General features: G+C 47.5%; 3 protein-coding genes and 1 pseudogene across 8 annotated transcripts in view; all 4 read right to left on the bottom strand.

Moving 5' to 3' along the window:
* LOC114700098 (GTPase IMAP family member 7-like) overlaps positions 1 to 25,893 on the bottom strand; it is a 70,160-nt gene that overhangs the window by 26,708 nt on the left and 17,559 nt on the right. The window lies entirely within an intron of this gene.
* Positions 4,682 to 6,456, bottom strand: LOC114700135 (GTPase IMAP family member 4-like). The gene has a single exon (XM_037204302.1). It carries the CDS (start codon positions 6,454 to 6,456, stop codon positions 5,467 to 5,469), a length of 990 nt encoding a protein of 329 aa, XP_037060197.1. The 3' UTR covers positions 4,682 to 5,466.
* LOC114700136 (GTPase IMAP family member 3-like) lies at positions 8,406 to 17,003 on the bottom strand. 6 transcript variants are annotated; one of them, XM_037203710.1, is made up of 4 exons: positions 16,424 to 17,003; positions 15,892 to 15,938; positions 12,255 to 12,303; positions 8,406 to 10,369 (listed from the first exon to the last, which is right to left on the bottom strand). In XM_037203710.1, exons 3-4 carry the CDS (start codon positions 12,295 to 12,297, stop codon positions 9,486 to 9,488), a joined length of 927 nt encoding a protein of 308 aa, XP_037059605.1. In that variant the 5' UTR covers positions 12,298 to 12,303; positions 15,892 to 15,938; positions 16,424 to 17,003; the 3' UTR covers positions 8,406 to 9,485. The 6 variants fall into 6 exon arrangements, with proteins under 6 accessions (XP_037059605.1, XP_028735476.1, XP_037059603.1 ...); XM_028879643.2 differs by lacking the exon at positions 15,892 to 15,938 and adding an exon at positions 15,627 to 15,697; XM_037203708.1 differs by lacking the exon at positions 15,892 to 15,938 and having other exon boundaries at positions 16,424 to 17,001.
* On the bottom strand, positions 18,708 to 22,938 carry LOC114700137 (annotated as a pseudogene).

Here is a 25,893-nt window from a genome sequence, read left to right as displayed (position 1 = left end):
ATTTGGTGGCAGATTAAAAGTAAATGCTTGACACTGTTTAAATTAATGCAATTGACCTATTGAGCTGCTCTATATAGTAGTGTGCATTCTCTGCAACTCTGTATGATGATGGTATGCATTCTCTGCAGCTCTATATGGTGGTGGCGTGCGTTCTCTGCAGTCTTTATGTTGGTGGTGATGTGCATTCTCTGAAGCTCTATATGTTAGTAGTGTGCATTCTCTGCAGCTCTATATGGTGGTGGTGTGCATTCTCTGCAGCTCTGTATGTTGGTGGTGTGCATTCTCTGCAGCTCTATATGGTGGTGATGTGCATTCTCTGCAGCTCTGTATGTTGGTGGTGTGTATTCTCTGCAGCTCTCTATGGTGGTGTGCATATTCTACAGTTCTATATGTGCTGGTGTGCATTCTCTGCAGCTCTTTATGGTGGTGGTATGCATTCTCTGCAGCTCTATTGTGGTATGCATACTCTATAGCTCTATAGGTGGTGGTGTGCATTCTCTGCAGCTTTCTATGGTGGTAGTGTGCATTCTCTGCAGCCCTATATGTTGGTAGTATGCATTCTCCGCAGCCTATATAGTGAATGGTAGTGTGCATTCTCAGTAGCTCTATATGGTAGTTGTGTGCATTCTCTGCAGCCCTATATGTTGGTAGTATGCATTCTCTGCAGCTCTACATGATGGTGGTGTGCATTCTCTATAGACCTCTATGTTGGTGGTGTGCATTCTCTGCAGCTGTATATATTGGTAGTGTGTATTCTCTACAGCTCTATATGGTGGTGGTGTACATTCTCTGCAGGTCTATAGAGAGAGCTCTATAGAGAGAGGGCAAATAAATAATAAAAATTAAAATGACACTTGATTCTCTTGAGCTGTAACAAACAGCTCTCATGGACACTTCCTGTGGGTCAGAATGAGTGGAGTTGGGATAAGAACTGAAGAAGTCAGCTTTGGCCTAGGAGAACCTTACCCCAAGGCTATAGGGTATGGGGGGTGTCTCCATCTGCATGGATTTGGACAAGAAAGAGCAGTACCCCCTTCCCCATGAGGCTGGTTATCTCTGGTTACCTCCCCTTTTTCCTCTGGGTTCCATCACCCAGTCTAGATCTAGCTTTGGGAATATTAGAGAGCAGAGGATATTTTATACTTCCATGAACCTCCTTTACCCTGATAGGTGTGTGGATGGGGTGAAGGGAGGGTGTGCTTGTGTGAATGAGCTCTGCAGGAGGATCATTTGGAAGGGTGAGCAGAGGGAAGGGGGTCTATGAAAGACAGGATCCCGCTCGAGAAGGCTAGGTGCTTAGAAGGCATGTAGGGTGGGAACCCGGGTTTCACAAGACCTCTTTGCACAGGAGCTCTATATGTGTTGGTGTGCATTCTCTGCAGCTCTTTATGGTGGTGATGTGCATTCTCTGCAGTCTTTATGTTGGTGTGTATTCTCTGCAGCTCTATATGGTGGTGGTGGTGGTACATTCTCTGCCCTTCCATGTGAGGATCTCAGGCTTTCTCTGGAGGGGGTCTTAGTAGCCTCACTAACTGTCCTGCAGTTCTCTGTGTATGTTCTAGAGTCAGATGAACTCTTCAGACCACACTCTGTCTCTCTCCAGTGAGGCTTCTTGTCTTCAGGCTCTAAGAAGTCAACACAGAGGTCTCAGTTCCTCAGCTCAGGAAATATCCTTTGTGTTACAAGGGCTCTACAATTCCCTATGGCATGTGGGGACTGCTCCCCATCAGCCTAGGCATATCACATTGATACCTCGAGATAATTCACTACAGTCGCCTGGCAATCAAAGGTGCTGATTTCGACGTGACAGCGGGAGGTTCTGTGTCTGTTTGGGGCTAAGCTTAGCACCACGAGTCATGTTTCCCTTCCTTCCTACTCAGCATTCTTTGAAAGCAACTTCCAGCCTCTGAGTCACCAGGAGAAGCGAGAGAATACAGCCTTTATTACCGAGGCAAAGGAAATGCAGAAACCCACAGTACTTCTGCTTATGTTCTAGGTCATACGGCTGCTGCCAGCCACAGGAAACCCTGTGGAATGCAGCCCACAAATGTGGACACTCTGCTTTCTAGGCAACAGTGTGGGTCTGCGAATAAGGAAGGAGCAAAAGGTGGTAAGGACAGAAGACTAGTAGTACAATGGATGCCCAGCCGGTGACTCAGCTCCGCCCCTCACTCTGGAGCCAGCTGCAGCCTCATTCTGCGGCCTCTTACATCGAACCGCTGTAGTCTTGTTAATTCTACACAGTGGCCAAGGATGGGTCAAGAAATTAACCGTCAGAGTGAGTCTGCTTCCGCACCACACAGAGCTTGTACCCGGCCAGACTCCTACAGAGACACCCTGGGTAGAGAGAAATCAACCAAACCTAGAGAAACTAAAGGGGTGTGGGTTCTTGAAATAAGGAAATGCACACAGAGCCACCCCGCATTGAGTGAGAAGAGCTGAAGGCCCTGTGGGCTTTTTAGTTCCTGGAGCAACACCCGGAAAAACTGGATTTTAGGTACATGTTTGTTTAATTGATTCTGTGGCTCTAGCCTTTGGATCCTTTCCTTGTGGGACAAGGGCTGCTTCTATACTGACCGCCTACAGACCCGCTGTATCCACTGTTAGCTCCTAGTGAGGGAAGCTGGTGGGGTTAGTGAGAGTAATTGGAAAAGCCCTAATAGAGGCAGTCCATTCTAAACAAAACGCCCTCACGAAGAAGGCTGCCATCTTTTGTTAAATCTGCATCAATGTTTTACATTAATGTTAGAAGATGATCACTACTGTATACTTTCTGTCTTTTTAAGAAGTGAACACTGCATTTCACAAAAACATCCAGGATTTGTCATATACATTCACCAGGTACCCGGAAGTTGTTGAAATATCAAGTGTGGGCCAAGAGCTGATAATGCACTGTCCAAACCCATCCCCAGGTGTGACTGATGTGGCATTTCTGTACCATTTCTAATGTCTACACTGAGACTGAGGTCCTGTGCTGGACGAAAGAAAAGGCATCTCCCCTGCTTCAAATAAACTAGAAAATAGCAGGACATCAGAGACACACTCCCTAGGGGGTCTGTGAGAACTGGATTAACACAAAGGACTAAATCAGCAAGGGAGAGGATCATTTTACCCACTTGATTGCTCTGCCTAGCACGTGACTCGACTCTCCAGTCATTAATGAGAGTCCACAGCAGGGACCCACAGCCATCCTGTGCTTAAGTATCTCACTCTTTTTACCTACATGAAAAGTACCCCAGAAAGGGCCAGCACAGTGAGACCACCAAAGATTGCACCTGCCAGAAGGCCTTCACTGGGGCCTACAAAATGGAAAGAGAAAGAAAACGTGTCCCCTTTTCTTCTCACCAGGGACCCAAAGGGAGAGCAATCCAGTCTCTGCTTTTGAAAAGTAAAAATATAAGCAAGAAATGGGGTTCAGTGGTTTCCCGGGCCAGCCCAGGAACAGGGCAGAACCAGAGCTAAACTTCCTGAGCAAGGGGACATTGAAAAGTTTCTCACAGTAGGGTTACTGCCTCTCTCCCAGCAGGATTCTTGCCACACTTCCCATCTGGCACCAACCAAAACTGCACATTTTATAGTGTTCAACCAGCCAAAGATTTTGCTTTGTGACTTGATGGGACATCTTTCTTCTATAATAAAAACGAAAGTACTTAGGAGCCAGGTGTGGTGGCACATGTCTTTAGTTCCAGCACATGGGATGCAGGGGCAGGTAGATACTGAGTTCAAGGCCAGCCTGGTCTACAGAGTGAGTTCCAGGACAGCCAAGGATACACAGAGAAACCCTATCTCGAAAAACAAACAAAATTTAAAAATATATATATATGTAGTGTTTTCCTCAAACTCCCCATAACTGAAGCACTGCCGTGTAACATTTCCTTGGTGAGCATTTGGACACGTAGACTTCTGAGACCTTATGCTACACTAGGATTTTACTCTGCTTTGTTGGGGTAACAAGTATCCGTGGCTTCCTCACAGACAGTGTATGAAAACCTGCAAGATCCAAATTTCTTTTTTTTTTTTATTTTTCGAGACAGGGTTTCTCTGTGTAGCTTTGCGCCTTTCCTGGGACTCACTTGGTAGCCCAGGCTGGCCTCGAACTCACAGAGATCCGCCTGGCTCTGCCTCCCGAGTGCTGGGATTAAAGGCGTGCCCCACCACCGCCCGGCTAAGATCCAAATTTCAATGAGAGACTCTGTCTCAAACAAAGCAGGGAGGGTCTGTGAAAAGGCTCTGTGGGTGAGGTGGTCCTCTACCAAGAGACTGTGAAAAGCCTCTGTGGGTGAGGTGGTCCTCTACCAAGAGACTGTGAAAAGGCTCTGTGTTAAGGTGGTCCTCTACCAAGAGAGGGTCTGTGAAAAGGCTCTGTGGTAAGGTGATCCTCTACCAAATTTGAGGATTTGAGGTTGATCCCAGAGACCCACATGGTGGAAGAGAACAAACTCCCACAACTTGTCCTCTGACCACACACAAACATGCATGCACACATACACACACATATACATATATGCACATGCACCCACATGCATAAGAAAACAAAGCAGAAGATGAGGAGATGTCATGGCAATAGATTAAGTCTGGCTGGGAAAACACTTTAAACTTTTACCAGTAAAACAAAATTCATTTCTGTGCTATAACAGCAGCACCATCCTCCAAGACAAAACAGATTCCAATTCTGAACAAGTATGAAGCAGCTGAAAAGTTTATTGTAACAATAATAAGCAAATTAGCTGGGTGGGGCAGAAGCAGAACAAGCTAGATGTATTGGGGTACGGGGTGGGGTTGGGGCAGTCAGATCATTTCCCAAGGAGAGAGCTGACTTCATCAAACAGGTTAAAAGGTTGATGAGAGCTTCTAGAGGTACACTCGAACACAGCGAACACTGTAAATTGTCTGTGAAGTTGCTAATTTGTGCTCATCCTGAACTACTGGACTTGGGAGAATTGCCTTGTCTTCAAAGGGCAGATAGGGAACAATTTGAGGCTCTTTACGAACATGTAATAAAACAAACCGACATTCACTGAGAACTATACAGCCATCTATTTCTGTCTGAAGATTACCTCATGCAAAGCACTGAACTTCCTAATAAAACATAGAAGACTGTTGTCCAGAAAGTGAGCAGCAATGTGTAGAAGCTGCAGGTGAAGACCATTGTCAAGAATCCTGAGAAGGAAGAGTGGGTACATCTCATAGTCATCTTCTAGGGGCTCCTGGCTGGCTTGCTCTGAGGAGGAACACAGGGGTGGCAAGCATTCATACATTCTGCCTTGGCGTTTCACAGATTGAGGATGGGTCAGTTTTTGGATAATTGAACATCTACCAACTGTCAAAGGCAACCAATAGTTCATTCCTTAGTCCTGGAAGATGGAAGCTAAAGCATTTGGACATTGAGGAGTGAGTCCTGCAGGGCAGGGTTTGGGGGACAGGGATGCAGAAAATAGGGATGAGGTATAGTCTTATAGACTAGGTCTAGTCATCTTGCATAAAATGATTGAAGACAAATTGAGCAACCTCCCATGCTTTCATGATTAATTCAAGTATCGTATTTTGGTGCTCAACTTCCTGCCTAGCATTTTGCTTCCTCTCTGCATAGTAGGCCTCTGCTCTGGTGAATTCCCTCTCCATTTGGGCCTTTCTCCTTTCCCTCTCCAGCTGATCTCTCAGATCTCTAATCTGTTCTTCATACTCATGTATTATCCTTTCTCGCTCTCTCTCGAACTCCTCCCTGTAACGCTCTTGCTTCTCCCGGGTTTGTTTCTGAATCTCTTCCTCAGCACTTTTGTACATCTTGTTGGTAAAGCATCTTCCATCATTTTCCATCACCATGCGCTGGACCAAGGTCAACAGCTGTGTCCTCTGGTCCTTCTGTTCAGCTCCTGATGCTTTGTTGTTGAACAAACAGTAGCGATCCTCGAACTTACGGATCAGCTCTTTAAGGAATTCAGGAGCCGTCTTTAAGTACTCCTGGAAATCAGTGTCTTCCAGGTCATCCTTCCTGGTGAGCAAGAGAATCATGAATCTTCTAGCCTTCTTTCCAAACATGTTCAGAATCTTCTGTGTAGCCTTATGGTCTTCCGCAGTGTAGCGCCCCAATGGGACCACCAGGAGCAGAGCATGAGGCCCTGGGGAGGTCAGGGCAACACACCTTGCTATCTCTTTTCTTGTGTCAACATCTGGTACCTCAGTGTCAAAAACACCAGGCGTATCCACGACAACGACCTCTCTCCCATCCCAGGTGCTCACCCTTTTCTCACAGACCTTGGTGATGGATTTTGGAGAAATGCCCGAAGGAAACACTTTCTCTCCAAGGATGTTGTTCCCTGTCGCACTCTTTCCTGCTCCAGTTTTTCCCAGTAAGACAATTCTCAGTTGGGAATTTTCCTGGTCTTGGTTTCCGAACCCTAGAACATCAAAGAAACAAAATTCAGTGCAGACTGGGCCCCCAACAGTTAAGCGCATAGAGCCCCATCATCCCGTGCCTGCTCTCCTGCTGCTCCACTCACAGGGGCTCCCCCTTGCTGTCACCTCTGCCCCCAGGGTCTGCAAACAGCCTCTGGGTCTAAATGACCATCTGGAAGGACTGGACAACAAGGAGCTCCAGCAAGTGCCTCCCTTGGTCTCTCTTCTTCACTGCCTCTGGACGACAATCTTTTGAACTCCTCATTCTGACCCTTTGTGGCTCCCAAGCCCCCAGAGGAGAAATAAGAGTTTCAGAAAAGAACTGTGAGCTGCTTCCAACAGCCACCCCGCTAATGGAATCCAGGGCGGCACACAAAGTATGGGTTTGGGGCACCTATAGGGAAGGATGTATTTTGTTCTGATTTGTATTTAAAAATGACTTTTCCTTCTTCCAACTGAGAGCCAAGTAGGGGTGACATACAAGCTTTATGATATTTCCTCATAGTGACCTAGGCCATCTGCATATATGTCACAGTTGTGTAGCTTGGTTTCTTCCGGGGCTTCTTTAACAGTGGGAACAAGGGCTGTCTCCAACTCTTTAACTGGCTTTTGGGACCCTACTCCTCATACTGGGTCACCTTGCTCAGCCTTAGTACATGGAGAGGTGCTTAGCATTACTGCAACTTGATATGCCATGTTTTATTGATACTCATGGGAGAACTGCCCATGAAGATGGAAGAGGAGGAGATTCTGAGGTGGGGGCAGCATGGTGGGGAGGGGGTGACTGGGAGGGAGGATGGGGGAAGGCTGCGGTTGTGATGTAAAATAAATAGATGAATAAAAATAAAAATAAAGACTCAGGAGAAAAAAAAGACAGTTCCCCATGTGTGGAAAACAAAATCCCAGGATGAAAGAAAGACTATTACTCGAACACTGTCTGAGATGATCTAAGACAAGATGTGAGGGTCGTTCCCATCAGCGTTTACCGAGCTGCACAGTGGAGGGCCACATCTGAAAGGTTCTTGTGGGCATTGGTTTCTTGGCCATAGGAAGGAAGAATGGGAAAAAGCACCAATCATAGCTCCTGTGCCACAATTAGCCAGTGTTGATACCATGTGATGATGATCCCTGCGTAGATTGCAATACATACCCCAACCCTTCCCATCTCTGAATCCCCTCCTCTTTGAGAATGGAGATTTTCAGCTTTTCCCAGTAAAATATAGCCGGTGGGTCTGGATCTGGAGGACACTGTGACACTATGACACACATAGTGGAGGACACTCTGCTCTGGAGGACCAGGAAGCAAAACTTCCAAGAGCTCTTAAGCAACGTGGCCTGTCTGCTCCTTTGGCTCCTCTACGGCTGCCAGGTGAAGACACCTGGACTAGCTTGTTGGACAGCAGCAGCCATGAGGTGACACATTGTGAACCCTAATAAAAGTGGCCTGAAGATCAGAGGACAGAACAAGCCATGAATTAAACACAGAAGCCAGGCAGTGGTGGCACACACCTTGAATCCTCAGGAGGCAGAGATCCATCTGGATCTCTGTGAGTTCAAAGCCACCCTGGATTGCATGAGATTGATTCAGTCTAGGAAGGAAACAGACCCAGGCAGTGGTGGCACACACCCTTAATCCCAGTACTTGGGAATCACACGTCTTTAATCCCAGCACTAAGAATAAACTAATATGGCTGGGCAGAGAAAGGTATATAAGGTATGAGGAGACAGGAACTAGAGCCTTTTGGCTTGGCCTTTCATGAGAGAGCCTTTTGGCTTGGTTTTTCATGAGAGTCTTTGAGCTGGGGACACAGAAGCAAACAGTCAGGCTCTCTTTTGGCTGGAGCTTTTTGGCTTAGGCTTTTGACTAAGTTCTTTCAGCTGAGGCTTTTTCGGCTGAAGACTCAGAAGCAAACAGAGGATTCGTGGAGTTGGCGAGGTGAGACATGGCTGTGACTTGTTCCTCTGTCTCTCTGATGTTTCAACATTTACCCTAATATCTGGCTCAAAAGTTTTTTTTATTAATAAGACCTTTTAAAAATAGAGCAAACAGCCAGGCAAGATCCCCACCACCCTGGCCTGCCCAAGAGCTAGATGACTACACCCAAGCTTCTTTAGACCACAGGCTGTGACCCCCATGTGGGGCCACAAAGCTGAACATGTGGAGGAGGAGAAAAAGTTAGCAACAGTAAGGGATTCTGAACACACAACAACTAAAACTGATTTTGAAATCAAAGGAGTAATGAATCTGTAATGTCTCTGACCGCACTTCCCTGTGTTCTATGATGAAACAGCAACCTTGGTTCTGACCAAAAAACACCAATCCTTTGTCTTGCTCATATCATGCAACACCAATAAACACTGCCCAAAACACTGTGACTCAGATTCGAGACTATTGCCACTTTCTATTATGGACTTAGTGAATGCAGTTCTTAGAATTTATTTTTGTAAAATTAAAATATCAATTGACCCTGAAAAATGTTTGAGATGTTCTATCCTGCAGTATCAAATATTCATTCAAGACTTATGTATACAAAACAAAACCCAAGCATATCCACCTCACTAGTGTGCAAATATGCTTTTTTTTGAAGTTGAAGAAAAATAATACATTCATTAATTTTAATTTTCTTATTTACTTTCTTTGTACATGCCATACACTTCTTCAGTGTTGTCAAGGACTAGTTGTTCAACACAACTTGTACATAGTAATAGTGTGCGATGCAGGTACTCACAATAGTTAACATCTCTATTGCTCACAAAACTACGTTTTGTGGTGAAAACACTTAAAATCTATGTTCTTATCAACTGTAAAATTAAGAATGCTCACTATGTTATGTAACAGGTCTCCAGAATGTATTCATCCTATCTAACTAAAACTCCTCACAATATGAACAGGGCAAATATGCTTTAATCTTTCAGAAGCAGTAAATTGTGTGTGTGTGTGTGTGTGTGTGTGTGTGTGTGTGTGTGTGTGTGTGTACCAAAAATTCATTTCAATTTTCTTATGTTTGACTTGTAACCTATTTTATATGCCTATGTACCTAGGGTCACATAAACATTTCTTGAGGAAAAAGTAGCAGTGGGGGGAAAGTTTAATAAGCCCTGTAAAACATGAGCAGAAAAATAACAATGAGGATTGCTATGCCCAACACAAAACTAGCACAAATCCCATCATGCAAAGCTACCCACTCTTTGCCTCTGAGGAGCACCTTGAGAACCCAGCTGCCCTCCTGCTCCTCCAGCTTGCGCTTCTGCCTCTCCACCTCCTGCCTCACCTTCAACAGGTAGCACCTATAGGCTTCCTGATGCTCACTCTTGTCACCACTAAGGAACACATGGGCCTGAAGGAAGAGGTCGTTGCTGTAGAAAGAGCCCTCACACTCCTGCTTCAGCCTCCTCACCACGGTCATGAGCTCTGCCAACTGTCCCTGCTGCTCTTCCCCTGAGGCCCTGTTATTAAAGGCACAGTACCTCCTCCCACACTCCTGGACCAGGCTGCGCAGGCTGTGGTTGTCAGTGTGGGTCACAAACCCATCCAAGGTCTCATCTGTCAGGTCTTCCTTGTGGGTGAAGAGGATGATCATGTGCTTCATGACTCCTGCCCCAAAGATCTCCTTCACCCTCCTCACGGCCATGGTGTCCTGGGCTGTGAAGCGTCCCAGCTGGGTCACCAGCAGCAGCACGTGGGGGCCTGGGGCACACAGCAGGTAGCAGTCTCCAATGTCCTTGTCCATGTCTTGGTTCTGAGCCTTTGACTCAAAGATGGGGGGTGTGTCTACCACTAGGAAGCTCCTTCCCTTCCATGTGCCTATCTCTGCCTGGCTGGTCCTGGTCACCGACTGGGCTCTGAGCCTGGACTCGAATGCTTGTCGGCAGAGGATGCTGTTCCCTGTGGCACTTTTCCCACAGCCAGATTTGCCCACCAGGAGGATCCTCAGCCAGTACGATTCTGCTGCATGGTAGACGCCCCTGCTCCCTGTGGACAAGAGAAGGTTTGTGCCTCACTTAGCGATTCTTTGGGCTTTGACATCATGGGTCTTTGCAAATGTCTCCTGAAATCAATGGTCCTCAGTCCCAGAAAAACAGGTGTCATTCAAATTTTCCCAACTGTTTGCCTATAATTTTAGGTGGTTCTTGGCTTTCATGAAGTCCCTGTTGGGAGCCCATTCTAGAACACATGGGCAGGGGGTGGGACTGCCACAGGAAAGAGAGGCTCTGCTGCATCTGGCTCACAACAAATATGTCAATTCTGAATTACAGGTCCCTGTACTCTCCCCTGGAGGATGCTCAGGGTATCTCCCCAGAAAACTGGCTGTGAAATAAGTTTGAGTTTAGAAGAGGCAGAGATGAGAAGTCATAAGTGACAAAACAGAGTCACCTCTTTTACCCACAATGTTCCAGACATGCTGTGTAAATGTGCTCAGCGTGTGCCCCCAGAGGTTATTTCAGGTGGACGAGCTGTAGTGACTCACACTCAGGGCCAGCTGATAGCCTAGGAAGCAAAGTGGGATTTGAGACGGGGGACAATGACAGTTAATACCAGGTCAAAGTTGGGAAATGATACAGAGTGGGCCACTGACGAAGGGTAGAAGAGAAGATGGTTAGAAACACTTAGAAGTAGACATGCTAAAAAGGTCATCTATTTGGCCGGGTATGGTGATATTTTATTTGTGCTGAAATGTATTTGTATGTTAATAAAGTTGCCTGGAGATCAGAAGTCACAGCGAGCCATAAGCGGGAGTCAGGCAGTGGTAGCACATGCCCTTAATCCAATCACATGGCAGGCAGAGTCTCTGTGGTCAAGGACACATCCAAAGCAAGGTGACCTGAACTTTTATTCCCAGTACCAACCACAGAGACCTGGAGGTCTATATAGACAGGCAGTGATGAGGAAATCATGTGGTTGGGTTTAGAGCCAATGAGAAGGCAGAATAGAAAGACAATAAAAAGACAGGACACAGGAGACGGTCTCTTTCTCAGGGAAAGCACGGCAGTGAGTGGTAAGATAACGTGGTCTTAGCTCTTGACTACTGCCTTGATCTCTGGGCTTTTAACTCTGCATTTGTCTCTGTGTTTCTTATTTAATAAGACCGTTTAGAATTTCATCTATAGCCGGGTGTGGTTCAGGGCCCATAACAAAAGGAATGCTGGAGGGACACCATGAAGCCAAGAGCTCAAATCTCCAGCATTGAAGGGACGAGGATCTGGGGCTGTCTTATGAGCCCAAATGAATTCTAAGTGCACTGTAGACACCTAAAACTCTATCATTTGGGGGAAAGCTGGGGTGTGGCTCAGTGGTAGAATGCCCATTTGACACAAATGAGGCCCAGGGTTCAGTTCTCAGTATCACAGAAAACAAAAATCCATTTTATTCCTTTTACTCTGTGCTGGTTTTTCCTTTCCCTTAGTGTTTTGGGGGAAACAATCCCTTTAGGGGACCTTTCTTTTCTTTCTTTCATTTCTTTTTTCTTTTCAGATAAGAAAAAGGAGAAACTATGTCACTATTTAGTTCCAGACCCTTCTAATTCTGAGTGCATGTCAGAGTCATGTTTCCCCATATTGTGTGGAGGAGAGTGACACAGTGGAGTGTGTGTACTTGTGCACGCACATGTGAGCATGTGTGTGTTTGAAAGCATATGTGTCTTTGTGTATGTGTGTCTCTGAGTGTGTATGTATGTATGCATATGTGTACATGAAAACAACAGCAGCTTGTATGTAAGAGATTTGGAGACATGGGGAAAAAACAGCATTGCCTCTTTCTTCTTGATCTTAACTGAGTGTCTGAACCTTTTGTGTGGTGGGATGAGGGACAGTGACTCCCTCCCCTTCTCAATCTCTTTAGGACCTTGGTGCTTTCTTACCTTCAACTATAGTTCCATATGTGCTCTTCTGAAGGCCTTCCATTCTCTTCTGGAACCAAAACAGGCAAGAAGTTAAAGTCAGGTCCACATGGGAACTGGTAAGACACTTGGACTCAGGTGACTCAGGATAATGGTCCGCACACGGTCATTTCCAATGCTAACTCTCCCAGCATTGTTCACACATCTGTAAGTAACTGGCCGGAGTGAGGCAGGCTCGTCGCAGCATAGTGTGCTGTTGCTTTCCCTCACTCACGGGAAAGCAGCTGTTCTGCTACGGATAGACTGATTATCTCCACCAAGCTGAAAGTGTAAAATGTGGGAAGCATTCTTCTATGGGCAAGAACTAGACTTAAAAAACATACAAACAAACTAAATCTGAACCATATAGATGAACCTGCCAGGATAGAGAAAATAATTGCTGTGCTATGAATAACACATTTTTGTTTGTTTAAAGTACCAGGCATTTCCAGCATGCAGAAATGTTCCAGAGGCAAAGAGGCAAATACAACATGCTTCCCTGGGGGGATAGAATGGAGGATGGCCACTCCTCTGAGGACTGGCCTGAGAGGAAGGAGGGCAGGAGGGGCTGACAAGGCTTCCGCCCCCCACACGCCTGGAGAGAGTGTGTGTACCACGTACCATGATGGAAAGAGCCAACACTCAGGACAAGATCAAATTCCCACTGGGAGTTTAACCAAGCATCTTCCCTGCGTGGCTCTGAGGTCCTGCTCTGTCAAATAATCATGGTTTTTATATTTTAGCACATTCAGCCAGAAACTGGAGCAACCACGGCATAAATATCCTGTCCAAAAGTGGTGTAATGTCGTGTCGCTGGTTTTTGGTGGGATGAAGAGAAGCATTCAGTAGGAAAGGCTAGCCTGTGACACCAGCCACCCCGCGTGAACTCTTGGCTCATGTTAGTCAGCTGGGTTTTAAAAGCTTACAGTTTTAAAATGTACTCATACTTGAAGGAATGCACATGAAAAAATAGAATTTTAAAAAATAGATAAATAGTAACAATAAATCTTAGAATAAACATAGAATAATAATAAGAATAAAAAACAAGTAGCCGCCATTTGCACCGAACGAACATAAATGGTCTGCTGGTCTCCTGCAGTTGCACCATCTGGTTAAAAATTAAAACATCACAGATGTACTTCATGGGTTTCGGTTTGGTTGTTTTTCTCCCAATCTCCTGTCTCATTCTCTCATTCTGGCCTTCACAGCAATCAGTATTTTGACACTTTTATGTGTTTGAGTACTTGCATATGTATTTACATCTTTAGATAATTCTCAGTCCTGTTTTTGCATGTTAAACTTCTACATATATGCCATTTTTGCAACATCTTGTTCATTTTTTATTAATAGACATCCAAACTGTTCTGAAATCATTTTTTCACAACAAAGAATGCTATAAGGTAATCCTCATAGGTACCCCTTGGCACTCCTGTTGAACAGTTCATCTGGGGCACACATTTCCTGCTAGCTAGATATGGCCCGGTTTAACTCTTAAGTGGATCAAGTCAGCTCTTGCTTACCCCAGTATCTCAGGAAACCCCCAAATCTCCATAGGTGTTGCATGGTGGCACACTGCATTTTGATCACCCTTCTGGACACAGGACTGGTCATGGACTGAATTGAAAGCATGGCATGGCTTATGTGCTATGCATAGCGCTTCTGCTATTTTGTCTTTCACAATTTTATTTTGCAAAGAAAAAAATGGCTTTTCTCGGACTTCTTCATAAAAGCCCATCAAGTCTTTTCACATTTTTCAGAATATCTTAAGACATCTCCCTCTCCTCCTCTGTCCCCCTTCTCTTCCTCTTTCCTGCTCTGCCTGTCCACCTCCTCACTCCCCCCTCCACCTCTTCTTCCCACCGAACTCTTCTCCACCCTCTTCCTTGCACCCAGAGAAGAGCAGCCCTCTCGTGACCATCTCTTAGGTACCATTCTTATCACTGTAAGCTATGGCCTAGTCCTTATGAAAATCCTTCAAGTCATAGAACGCTGTTTCTGCTGAAGGTCGGAGACTGGAATGTGAAGGCTATGGTGTCAGTGTTGACGAAACTGAGCTTCCCCACCGTGACGATCCTCTGCAGACACTCATCATGTCCAGGTTTCCTGCATGCCCATTTTTGTCTTGTGTTCCCTGTGCTGTTATTGACAGGCCACTGGAATTTTTATTAAAGTTACATGAGCTGCCCAGAGCCATACATTTACCTTATGCTAACTCTCCCCAAATGGCTCCCTTTGTCTGCGTCGGCTCTTGGATTTCTCAGCCAGTGGGGAGATGGGGAGGTCATCTCCCCCCTGGAACCCTCTGTACGATGCCGCTGTCCCATGCTTTAGACACAAGCCAGTACTGATCGCTGGAAGTCTCTCCAGAATCAACCCAGAGAACTGTGCTTCGATTTCTAAGTTCATGCTTTCACAAAACAAAAATACCACTGTGCCCCCAAAAGAATTACTCAAAGATAAGACTGCATTGGGGGTCTGTTCTGTTTTGAAGGATTTCAGTTAGAACCTGACTTGGTTCTCAGTGCCCCTCGCATGTGTACAATGTGGCGGTCACAACCAAACTCATCAACACTAGCAGGGACGTTTTCTGAATCAGTTTCTGAAAAATCCGACAGACTACAGGAGACATATGTCCCGCTAAGAGACCAATTTGTTGGTAGAGATGAACAAATGCCCAGAGGTGAGACAGGGAGCAGGCGATGGAGACCCAAAAATGAATCACAGACCAAACAGGAGAGACTGACAACAGCCTAGGAGAAGAAGGGGGAGGGCAGGAGCGTGTGATGGACGTGAAGAGATGTGGCTGCTGAGCCTGCAGAGCACACACAGTCGGGAGAGCGAGAATGGACGGAGGTTTCTCCTCCAAAAGGAAAATTCTGCTAATTTCCCACAGTGTGGGTGCAGAGGCCATGGGAGATCGGAGTGTGCCCACGGCAGCGGCTGACAAGGGGCAGGCATTACTCAGGGAGAAAAAGGCAGAAGCAAACGCACACGATGAACATTCTCGTCTAGAAGCAGCCAAGCCACTTTATCACGACGCTTCATTTTACCCAGCAGTGAGAACGCAGCTCAGGGAGCTGCTTTCTGAGAGACAGTCTTTTTGTCTTCCTTATTCTCGGGTACCAGGCTGGCAGCTATGACTCGGGGCAAAGCAACTGATGCACAAGCTTGACTTTGAGGCCCAGAACTCGAGTGAAAATCTGGAGATGCTGGCCTGCATCTGTAATGCCAGCCGTGCTCACAGTGAGGCAGCCGGTGGAGATGGGAGAGCTGGCCAGAAGCTGTGGGGCCAGCCAGGCCACGGTGCGGCAGAAACAAGAGGCTGTTCACACCAAGTAGAAGGGTAGAAATTACTTCAGAAAGTTGTCCTCCGACCTCCACAGCTGTCCTGTGGCACCAGTGTGCGCCTGTGCTCCCTCAAACAACTAAAAACAAGCACAAACATTTTCACTGGTATCCACCCCACCCCTCTGCCCTCCCCTGTTCCTTTATGTCCAGGTACTGGAGTCCCAGGGCAGGTTAGTGACCAAGGGTCCCGGAAGCAGCACCCTCTCCTGTAAGGTTCAGCTGACAAGGGTAGAGTGTTCATGTGAGTTGTGAACTCAAGCTGTTGACCTACCGCAGTGTCTTGGGATGTGTTATGGGAAAGGTATGAGCTACCCAGGGCTGTAAAAGAATTTGGTGGTTTTCAGAACAACATCATAAGATAGAATTCACTGACTGGTCTTCTAGGGAAGAACTGGATCATGAGGAAGAGAACATGGAGATTCCACCCAGGCCTCAACAATCTATCCTGATATCCTGTCTGGCCTGAGTGGGCTTTGAGGAGTCTGGGCTAAAACGGAGAAGTGTGCGCCACCTGCTGGGGAGCTTGGGGAAAGCCTGTGGGTGCTGGGACTTGAGTTTCTCAGGTTTGAGAAAGACACAGGAAATGGGGTGGAAAGCCCAGCATCCTCATAGGCCCAGGGACGATGGCATGGAAATTTCAGGGTTCTGTCCCACCATATGCTGTCGCTGATGCTCACTTCACTGTCCAGGGCACCCAAAGTACCAGAGCTCCCCTGAGGACCCGCTAGAGAAAAGCAGAGCGACTCCCCGGGGGTCCTCCAGCCCCTAAGTGGCTGTCAGAGCCATGGTGGGTTCCTCCTTACCTGGGCCGGCGGCGGCGGTGGGGCTGCCTCCAGTCACCAGTGTGAGTCCCTTGTAGGCAAGTGGGGGACCTGTGCCCGCTGCGTGATGCTCTCACAGAAAGACCACTTGCAGAGCCATCAATCCAGTCAGGAAAAGAAGAACGCCACTGTGACACAGCACACACCACTGCCCTGCAGCCTGCCCTCCAAAGTCGGTGGGAAGGCCTTGAACGACCTGACATCCGCCAGAACACAGCACAAGTGCTGTGGTGAATGGCCGCTTCCTGTGGAAAGCTGTCACCCTGCCCTACTCACTTCCCCTGCAGGAAGGTATGAATACACACAGCATTGGGAGCCAGGCTCCGGGAAGTGGGGGACAGCCCCCTCCCCCGGGTTCAAGCAGGCCTTCTTGTGACTGGAAAGTGCTGGGGCCACAGATTTCCCCATTAGCACTCAGGGTAAGAATCTGCACTCCCCCCAAGCCCCTGGGCTCCGCGTCACCAGCTTTGGATCCCCTAAACAGGGGCAGAAAAGCACTGCTGGTCCCAGAGGACCTGGACAGCCCCTTTCAAAGCACAGCTGAGCTCAGACCTGAGACTGGGTGCTGGCTGCCTCTTCTCTGCCATGTGACAGGGCTATAGATGGTCATTGTGGAGTTTCTCGCCTATGGGACGTTCAGATGGGCTGGGAGCAGGGCAAAGCATTTCTTTACCTGATGGCACCTGTTAAGTATTGAGTCTTGAGCATAAAACACAGCTCTGGCTTATACAGGTTCTCATCTCAGAGAATTCCCCATGATGCTGTCTGTTGGCGGGCAAGTGTGCTTGACTTTAGATTATGAGCACTAGGATTTCAAGGGGTCTGGGGAGGTGACACACTAAGAGACTGGAGAGAGAGAGAGAGAGAGAGAGAGAGAGAGAGAGAGAGAGAGAGAGGAGACCAGTTAGGTACAGCCTTCTGCAGCATTTGAGAAGATATAACTCAAGTTAAGCATGGTGGCTTGTTTGTCAGGGGGTTGAAGCAGGAGCATTGCCTTGAGTTAGAAGACAGCCTAGGCCACTGAGTCAGACAGGCTAACAAGAAGCCATAGCTCTTCCTCAAGAGGATGTGGTGGCACCCTGTATGGGTGTCATCGTCCTTTATCCTGAATTCCGTAATGACCAGCTGTGTCTGCTCTCCAGCGGGATTCAGCTGTATCTGGTTTTATGTTTTGTCTTTATCCAGAGGGAAGTAAGTTTCTCACATCCTTAGGACGAGAAGAAGTTCTGCAATAGGAGGAAAGAGCTGTGCAGCCAGGCTTCAACCTAAGAGAGATTTTTAAAAGATCTACATTTCAAAGTAAATCGGGGGAGGAAGGACAAAGGTTCCGGGGGGGGGGGTTGTTGTTGTTTGTTTGTTTGTTTCTTTGTTAAGAAAGAAAGAAAAGGGAAAGAGAAAGAATTCTGAGGGGTGGCTCTGCTCTTGTTGGAGAGAATTTTTTCTTGTTTTGAGTTTTATTCACCCCTTGGCTTTTACATTTTCAAGCAGTTTCAACCCAGTAGACAGTGACAGTGCTGGGTGGGTAGGGGTGAGGAAATCATCGGGCCATGATCCATCCTGACAGGCTGTAGCTCTTCAGACAGGGCCAGACTCTCAGAAACCTCAGAGTTCACGACTCTTCTCTCATTGTTCCTGTTACTTAAGGAAGCAAAATTCCAGGCCCTTTGCTTTGGTTTGAACAAGGAAGGAAATCTCTGGCCAGCTTATGTCACTAGAGATCTCTGTGGAAGGGAGGGCAGGAGGACTGTAAGAGCCAGAGGTGGTGGGTGACTGCAAGAGAACAGTTTACCAGACACAACAGGGCGGTGCACAGAGGAGCTCACACAGGCTGCGACGGCATGCACAACCCCTGAGCAAGGGCAAGCCAGACAAAAACCTCCACTCCAGCCCAGAAGCTATTCACGAGTTACAACACCTGGGAGAAGGAAAATCGATTTTCTTCAAGGAGATGACACTGGACATGTCAATCACATCCCAGGGCAGGCCTCATGCTCAGGAGTACTTGGCCAACAAATCCAACTTCATGTTGTTGTTAAGGCATTAAAAAACATCAAGTTCAGAGGGGATGGAGGTAGGGAGGATTTGGGAGGACTTACTTGGGGAAAGTGAGAGAATATGACCAAAATATATTCTATGGAATTATCAAAGAATAAATATAAAAAAGAAAAGAAAACGCTCGTTCTTTTTGTGCTGTGATTTTGTCCCCATTTACAAGCTACCAGGTGTATTCACTATTTCAAGGGAAGAATGACCCACAGAGACGATGTAAATGTCTAAAGGAAACTTTAGTTAGACAAATTTATTTTTAAAACTCTGAATGCACACAGTTAAAGTTGAGGCTCATCACCTCCGACCCTTTGCAAAGCTGTTGTCGTGTTCCCCGTACTGTGAACTCCGAGCAGAGTTCGAAGTAAAAATCAATTTTTATAAGATATTCTTCCTAGATATAACATCTTCTAAGACCAGTGTTATCTGCTATCCTGGTCCCCGATGGCCTGGTGCATCATTCTGTGGTACAGTACGCAGATCAGGATGGCCACACCCAGGAAGATAATCATGCCCCGTCTCCTGCTTGGCCAGTGGGGTATCATCCATTTCCACAGCCCAGTTAGCAGCCTGGTGGGCAGGGGCCTCCGCATCCGTGCTGCCACCATCTCTGCCACCTTGGTGAGTTGGTCCTGGGGGTCAGCGCCCCGCAGGGTCCTCACCAGATCGTACACTTCGTTGGTGTAGTACGCGCCCCGTGCTCCCTCACCAGCCCGCGACCAGGCCCAGCAGCTGTTCAGCTTGTTCCTCGCGCTCCTGGCCGGTGGCGCGGTTGTTCAGGGCACACACGCGGCCCCCGCATTCGGAGACCAGCTCCCGCAGCGCACGGTTGTTTGTGAAGCGCACGTAATCCTGCAGAGGCTCTCCAGCCAGGTCCTCCTTGCGTGTGAACACCACAATGGTCCGCGCCATCACCTTCTCCCCAAACACCCTCTTCACCCGGCCAGCGCCTGGCTGTCCTGAGCGGTGAAGCGACCCAGCTGGGTGACCAGCAGCAGCACATGCGGCCCAGGCGACGACAGTAGGAAGCAGCGGGCTGTCTCCATGCACGCGGGGTCGATCTGAGAGACCTCAGAGCTGAAGATATCTGGGGTGTCCACCACCTCCACGTGCCATTTGGCCCACTTCCTGCTGGCCCAGGAGCAGGCTTTGGTGACAGGCACAGCCCCCAGCTTGGAAAGGAAGTACCCTGGCCAGGATGCTGTTACCTGTGGCACTCTTGCCGGTCCCGGTCCTGCCTACCAGGATGAGCCTCAGTAGGGGCACCCGTGGGGCCCGAGAATCCTCCTCTGAGCCTGAGGACCAGATATGGCAGCATTGAGTCAGAGTCATGGCTTTTCCCTGGGACTCACCTGTGGTCTAGCCTTCACACAAAAGGGAAGGACCCACAGTGCCTGCTCCCCTAGGAAGCTTGGTGCTCCCATCTGCTTTGGGCTCTCAGAGCTCAGGCCCCTCCCATCTTTCCTCTCTGCATTTGGATTCTCTGTGCACCTGCGGATGCTCCTGCTGCATTTCAGAAAGTGCTCATCATAACTCTGGGTCCACCAGGGTCTCTGGTCCTGCACACACAGGCCGACCTGATGCTGATCTGACCCTCATGTTCCCCCCAGATGCTGGCCATTGAGCACAGGGGAGCCCTCAGTCCAGACACGGGTTGAATCGCAGCCCACCAAGTGCTCCTTGTGTAAGGGCAGGGAGTGCTCAGTCTAGGACATAACTCTTCTGCAAAAGCAGAGATAATGTGGGGCTTTCAACTGGGTTGTTAGAGAGTGAGAGAAGAGAGCTCACCCTCATCCCTCATCCTCCTCTCTTGTCTGAAGCTGGCTCCCTAAAGAGAATGCCCCCCTTTTAGATAATATTTTATTACATTTTATTTATGAGGAAGTCATACCGCCATGTCCTCTGGAGGCTAAAGGTCAAGTTTCAGGAGGCAGTTCCCTCCTCCCATCATGTGGACTCAGGAGCTGAAATCAGCTCATCAGGTTTGGCTGCTTGTGCCTTTACCCACAGCCATCTCCCTGATCCCCCAAATACTAAATACCCACTTAGTCCCTGTTCTGGAGACTTGGTGAGTGAGGCTCACTCCACTGCTGGATTTCCCATCCTCTGTGTCATCTTTGTGGAGACCAGTAGGTTTAGGATCCTCCTTCATGCTTAGGAACCAGTGACAGGCTGGTCAAAGCTCTGAGCTTCTCTCAGCAGGACAGAGACACAGCCAAATGCAGGACCCAGGCCCTGCTTTTTCATCCAGGGGCTTCCAGACCTGAGGAAGCTCCACCCACTTCTTACCCTGAGCTCCCACACCAGCCAGGACACCTAGAGAGAAGGGCTCTTACCATAGGTGCTTTCCTCGTCTCTTGCCATCTTCCTCCCCCCACGCGTCTCAGAGGACTCTCAGTTCCGATTTCCTCATCCATGTGCTCATTCCTGCAAACAGGCAACAACACCCAAACACAACGTCAGGCAGAGTCCAGGGAACAGGAGACTTCAGGGAGACAAAGTAAGGCTTCCGTCTACAAGGAATTGAACATGCAGGTGTGTGCTTTGGGGACAGGTGGGTGTCTAGAGATATGGTGGGTGCCTTTTGTCCACCATAGTAAAATCTGCTATTTCTTCTTAGAGATAGCATCTGGATTTTGAAGAACAGCTTCTGGGGAGCCCAGAAAGATGGCCGCAGTGCTGGCTGGACAACCTGAGCTTGCTTTCCTGACCCCTGTAAAGGCAGATGGAGAGGACCAACTCCACAAGTTATCCTACCCGTTTCTGAGCCCTTCTATTTAAGCAGCTTCCCTTCCACCAAAGATGCTCTGACTGCAACGCTATTCGATAGAGTCAAGCGCTCTCTGGTCCCATGTGCCTGATCCCAGGAGTCTCTAAGCACAAAAGCACGTGTCCCCTCAGTCTGCTGCGCCAGTCTCATTCCAGCTAACAGGCCTCCGCCCGTGGCTGCACAGACACCAGATTCAGCCTCTCCAGCCCTCTCTGGCTTTTCTCTGGTGAGAGCTTTGCTCCCACGTTCTTTCTGAGCATTTCTCTGCATTTCTCCATCATTTCAGAATCTCTTTGCGTCCATTGTGGGTGATGTGTTTCCTCCCACACTCCCTCCTCTGGACACCACACACTGAGAAATGGAAAATGTTAACTCAACAGCCTGAGGGGCTTTGGGACAGGTTGGGTTAACACACTCCCTCTCTCTCCCAAAGTCTTTAGTAGAATGCACTGTGTGGTTCTGTGTCACTGTTCTGGGTGCAGAAATCGACAAATTCCCATAAACGATGCAGAAACGAAGAAACAACCATAAGACTGAGGGCAAGAATCAAGACTTCTGCAGGAGCTTGAAGACCTTGTCCTGGAGAAAAAAAACGAAGTGTGTGCTGGACACCAGGGGTCTCCAGGGAGGCCACCAGGACTCCCAGAGTTCATAGTGAAAGCAGATGTTATTTTCAATGGTTTTGAAGAGAAAAATAAACACTGGGTAAGATCTTGGGTGGCAGATGGTTTTTATTATCTGGAAATATAAAGCATGAATGATTCTATGTGCTTAAGAGAACTCAAGAGTCATCTGGTTCCTTGCCTCCAGGCTTGATGTTTCTCAAAAATATTTAGGTGTTCCCCTCAACATCACATTTCTTGGACCCATCCCAGCGGTTCTGGTACAAGTGGCACATTTCTCATGAAGTTAATCCACATCCAGGTTTGAAAACGAGCTATTTCATAAGCTCTTCATTGTAGACATAAAGAAACCAAGGTCCCTGCAGTTGGAGTGGGACAAACTTGAATTAGGAAGCAAAGGTTTAAATGCTAGGTGGGGACAGGGCTTGATGACCAAGTTCCACTCTCTGAGGTCCGTTACAGCCCCCTCCTACAGGTAGTGAGGATAAGAGACTTCAGAGGGGCGCAGACTGGGCACATAGAGACTGGCCTCAAAAGAATGGTTTGTAGGGACCCAGAAGGATCTCTGGCCTTCGCTGCATGTGCAGTTTGAGAAACGGTGTCTTCTAACCTGCGCTTTGTTCCTGGAAGGGAGTCTGGAACAGATTTCTCTTACCGGATGAAAGAAGTGTAGGAAGAAACAAGTCTGCTCCTCAAGAATGTGTGTACTCCTAAGACTTCCTCCAACTTTGCTCAAGGTGAAACCCAGACCATCTCTCAAGCATCTGGAAGTTTGCTCTTGTCTGTGCTGCATGTCTGGTGTGTACCTGCGTGGTGCTTTGTAAAATGCGGTGGGTAGGCAGCAGATACTTGGGTCTCGCAGCCCAGCCCCCTCTCCACCCCAGCTCACAGGCTCAGGCTCACCTTTCTTGGTGATAGACTCTGAAGTGGCCCAGAGAAGCCCCAGCCTCCTGCCTTCCCTTCAGCTGTGAGTGCAGAAGTCTCTGTGCCGAGGGCTGAGCGGAGAGGAAGTCACTGAGCTGCCTGGGTCTCAGAGATCAGGAAACTGAGAGAAAGGCCGGATGATGATGGCTTAAAGAGACAGAAACATTTTCCCAGTTTGTATCCCCTTGATCTCTTTTGCTGTCTTACTTCAAGTACTATATTGAATAAATATGGGGAGAGTGGACAGCCTTGTCTTGTTCCTGATTTTAGTGGAATTGCTTTGAGTTTCTCTCCATTTAATTTGATGTTGGTTGTTGGCTTGCTGTAAATTGTCTTTATTGTGTTGGACTGGCTTATCCCAGTGATCAGATCAGTGAATACCCTAACTGTCACCACAGAACTTTTCTCTAGTGACTGATGGAAGCAGATGCAGAGATCCACAGCCAAACACCAGGCAGAGCTCCAGGAGTCCAGTCAAAGAGAGAGAAGAGGGATTCTATGAGAAAGTGCATCAAGATCATAATGGGGAAACCTACAGAGACGACCAAACCAAACCAGAGGGAACTCATGAAAGTTGGATCAATGGCTGTGGAGCCTGCATGGGACTGGACTAGGCCCTCTGCATGGCAAGACAATTGTGTAGCTTGATCTGGTTTTTTTTGGGGGGGAGCACCCTGGCGGTAGGATCTGAATCCATCCCTGGTGCATGAGCAGGCTTTTTGGAGCCCACTACCTATAGTGGGACACCTTGTGCAGCCTTGAGGCAGGGGGAGGGGCTTGGACTTACCTCTACTGGATGTGCCTCCTCATAGGAGGCCTTGCCTTCTTGTGGGGGGGAGTGGGAGGTGGGTTGGGAGTGGGAGGCTGGGGGTGGGTGGGAGGAGGGAAGAGGGAGATCTTTGATTGGTGTGTAAAATGAATGAAAAAATTGTCTTAAAAAAAAAAGAACCATTTTCCATGCAGTTGTGGTCTTGGCATTTCCTCTATGGAATCCATCACTGTGACCAAGGGGTGCCTGTGTCCAGCAGGGTCAGCAGCATCAAACATGCTGCCATAGCTAAGGAATGGAAGGAAGATCTGGGACCTGAGGTCTCACTCTATCCTAGAATTGGTTCCTGCTAATCTTCAGTTCTCTTTTGTTCTTTAAGAGTTTCTCTTACTATAAATTAGTCTTCATGCTGAGACAGAGGATGACAAATTTAAGGCCATTCTAGGGTACTTAAGAAGACCCCATCTCTCCGGGCATGCCTTTAATCCCAGTACTTGAGGGGCAGAGGAAGGTGGATCTCTGTGAGTTTGAGGCCAGCCTGTTCTACAAAGTACAGCTAGAGCTGTTACAAAAGAAAAAACCCCTGTCTCAAAAACAAACAAACAAACAAACAAACAAACAAAAAACAAAGGGAAAATAAAGATCCCCATCTCAAAACAAAATATCAAAGGTTAGGGGTGTGTAACTCATTGATAGAACATTTACCTGAGTGCACAAGGTCCTGGGTTATATACACAGTACTGAAGTAACAAAAGAAAACTTTAAAAGAATAGAATACCTAATATCACTAAGACTGATATTGCTTATTAGTAATTAATTTTTAAATCAGTGCATACACACTTTGTTCATTCCTATTTCACTAAATGAAGATTATTTTTATCAAAATATAAGTTATTTTAAAAGGTCTTTTAATGGTGATTGGGGTAATTGTATGTTTTCTTTTGATCTATTAATATTGTAAACTATGTTATACCTATGTGTGTATTTATGCATATGTGCATGCATATTTGTGTGCATGTGTGTGCTTTCATGAGCTTGTGTGTGTGTATGTGTGTGTGCACTCATGTGCTTGTGTGTGCTTGTGTGTGTAAAGATCAGTTCCAAGGCTTGTGGACTACTGATGTGGAGACAGAATGATGATGAAAGGAGCTGCTAGGGACTCATCTTGAGATCTACGGAAGAAAGAAGCAAAGCACAGGATTGGCCAAAGACAAGTTAGACTGAGACTCAGTCACGACAAATGGTGACTTCAGGAAGGCACTCTACAGTTTGCACAGACCTTGAGATTGAACAAGAGGAGACTGGACTCTATAATTCTATCAGCCAGGTATTGGATGTAAATTTCCCCTGGAGAAAACGCCTCACCTAGAGGCATCTCTCTTCTGCGGATGCCAGCCTCTGGGCAAGGGTGATAGCCAGTGTGGACTGCCAGTGGTCAGCTGGAGGAGGGAAAGGCCGTCTCTGAGCTGTCCCTACACGCTGGGCATGCTGATATAATTTCTCTTGCTCCATGCTTTCAGCCTCTGTCTCAGCACAGCTTTAAAGATGTACCTAACAAGCACAGACATGTCCAAGTCTAGGGAGATTGAGGCAGGAAGTATCAAGAGTTTAAGACCAGCCTAGGCAGCTTAGTAAGTCCCTGTCTCAAAATAAAAACTAAAAAGGGGTCGGGGAAATACCTCAGTGGCCTAATACTTACCTAACACGTGTGCGACCCTAGGTTCAGTCCTCACTAGAGAGGCTGGGAACCCCCTCAAGGAAGCTTCTTCCTGACCCACCTCTCCACTCTTGCCCTTGTAATACTCAGCTTAGAAGGAACATTTTCCCTGTGTTCTCCACCATCTAGCCGTGTGACTGTAGAAGTGGACCAATTCAAGACAGAAGTGAGGAAGAAGAAACAGACCACGGCTAAAGCCAAAGAGCAGGCCTTCTGTGAACTACTGAATTCACGATACATTTTATTCTTGCAGTTTAGAGCAATTCTGGGAAATGATTCAGACCACAGACATATGAAGACATTATTGACAACTGTCTTGTGGTTTCTTGCACAGTCCTTGTTTGTGAAGAATTTCTGCTTAACCAAGCATTCTGCAGTGACGCCGATGTTCCCAGGGTTCATGAGGCTATGAGGTTTTGCAGTGTGGCTGGAGTGATGGGGAGAGGCTACTCTGCACATTTTAGTTCATGAGATTAAATATTGCCCTCACGTGGCCTGTGGTTACCATTTGAGCAGAAGTTATCATATTTATTTTCTTCCCCCTTTTTCTTTTCAGTGCTGGGGATTGAACCCTGGGCCCAGCACATGCACGCTAGGCAGGTG

This window comes from Peromyscus leucopus, chromosome 3 (genome assembly GCF_004664715.2).
Source record: "Peromyscus leucopus breed LL Stock chromosome 3, UCI_PerLeu_2.1, whole genome shotgun sequence".
Taxonomy (NCBI): domain Eukaryota; kingdom Metazoa; phylum Chordata; class Mammalia; order Rodentia; family Cricetidae; genus Peromyscus; species Peromyscus leucopus.
Note: the sequence above shows the minus strand (reverse complement) of the source record. Positions and strands in the feature narration are given on the sequence as shown.

Bases quoted from the DNA above. Each gene is read 5' to 3' on its own strand.
- LOC114700136 (XM_037203707.1), bottom strand. From the start codon at position 15,317: ATGAAGCGTCGTGATAAAGTGGCTTGGCTGCTTCTAGACGAGAATGTT. The intron at 12,304-15,263 runs GTGCGTTTGCTT...TTTTGGTTCCAG, and splicing joins TAGACGAGAATGTTCATCGT to AAGAGAATGGAAGGCCTTCA. The intron at 10,370-12,254 runs GTAAGAAAGCAC...TCTTGTCCACAG, and splicing joins ATATGGAACTATAGTTGAAG to GGAGCAGGGGCGTCTACCAT.
- LOC114700135 (XM_037204302.1), bottom strand. From the start codon at position 6,456: ATGCGCTTAACTGTTGGGGGCCCAGTCTGCACTGAATTTTGTTTCTTT.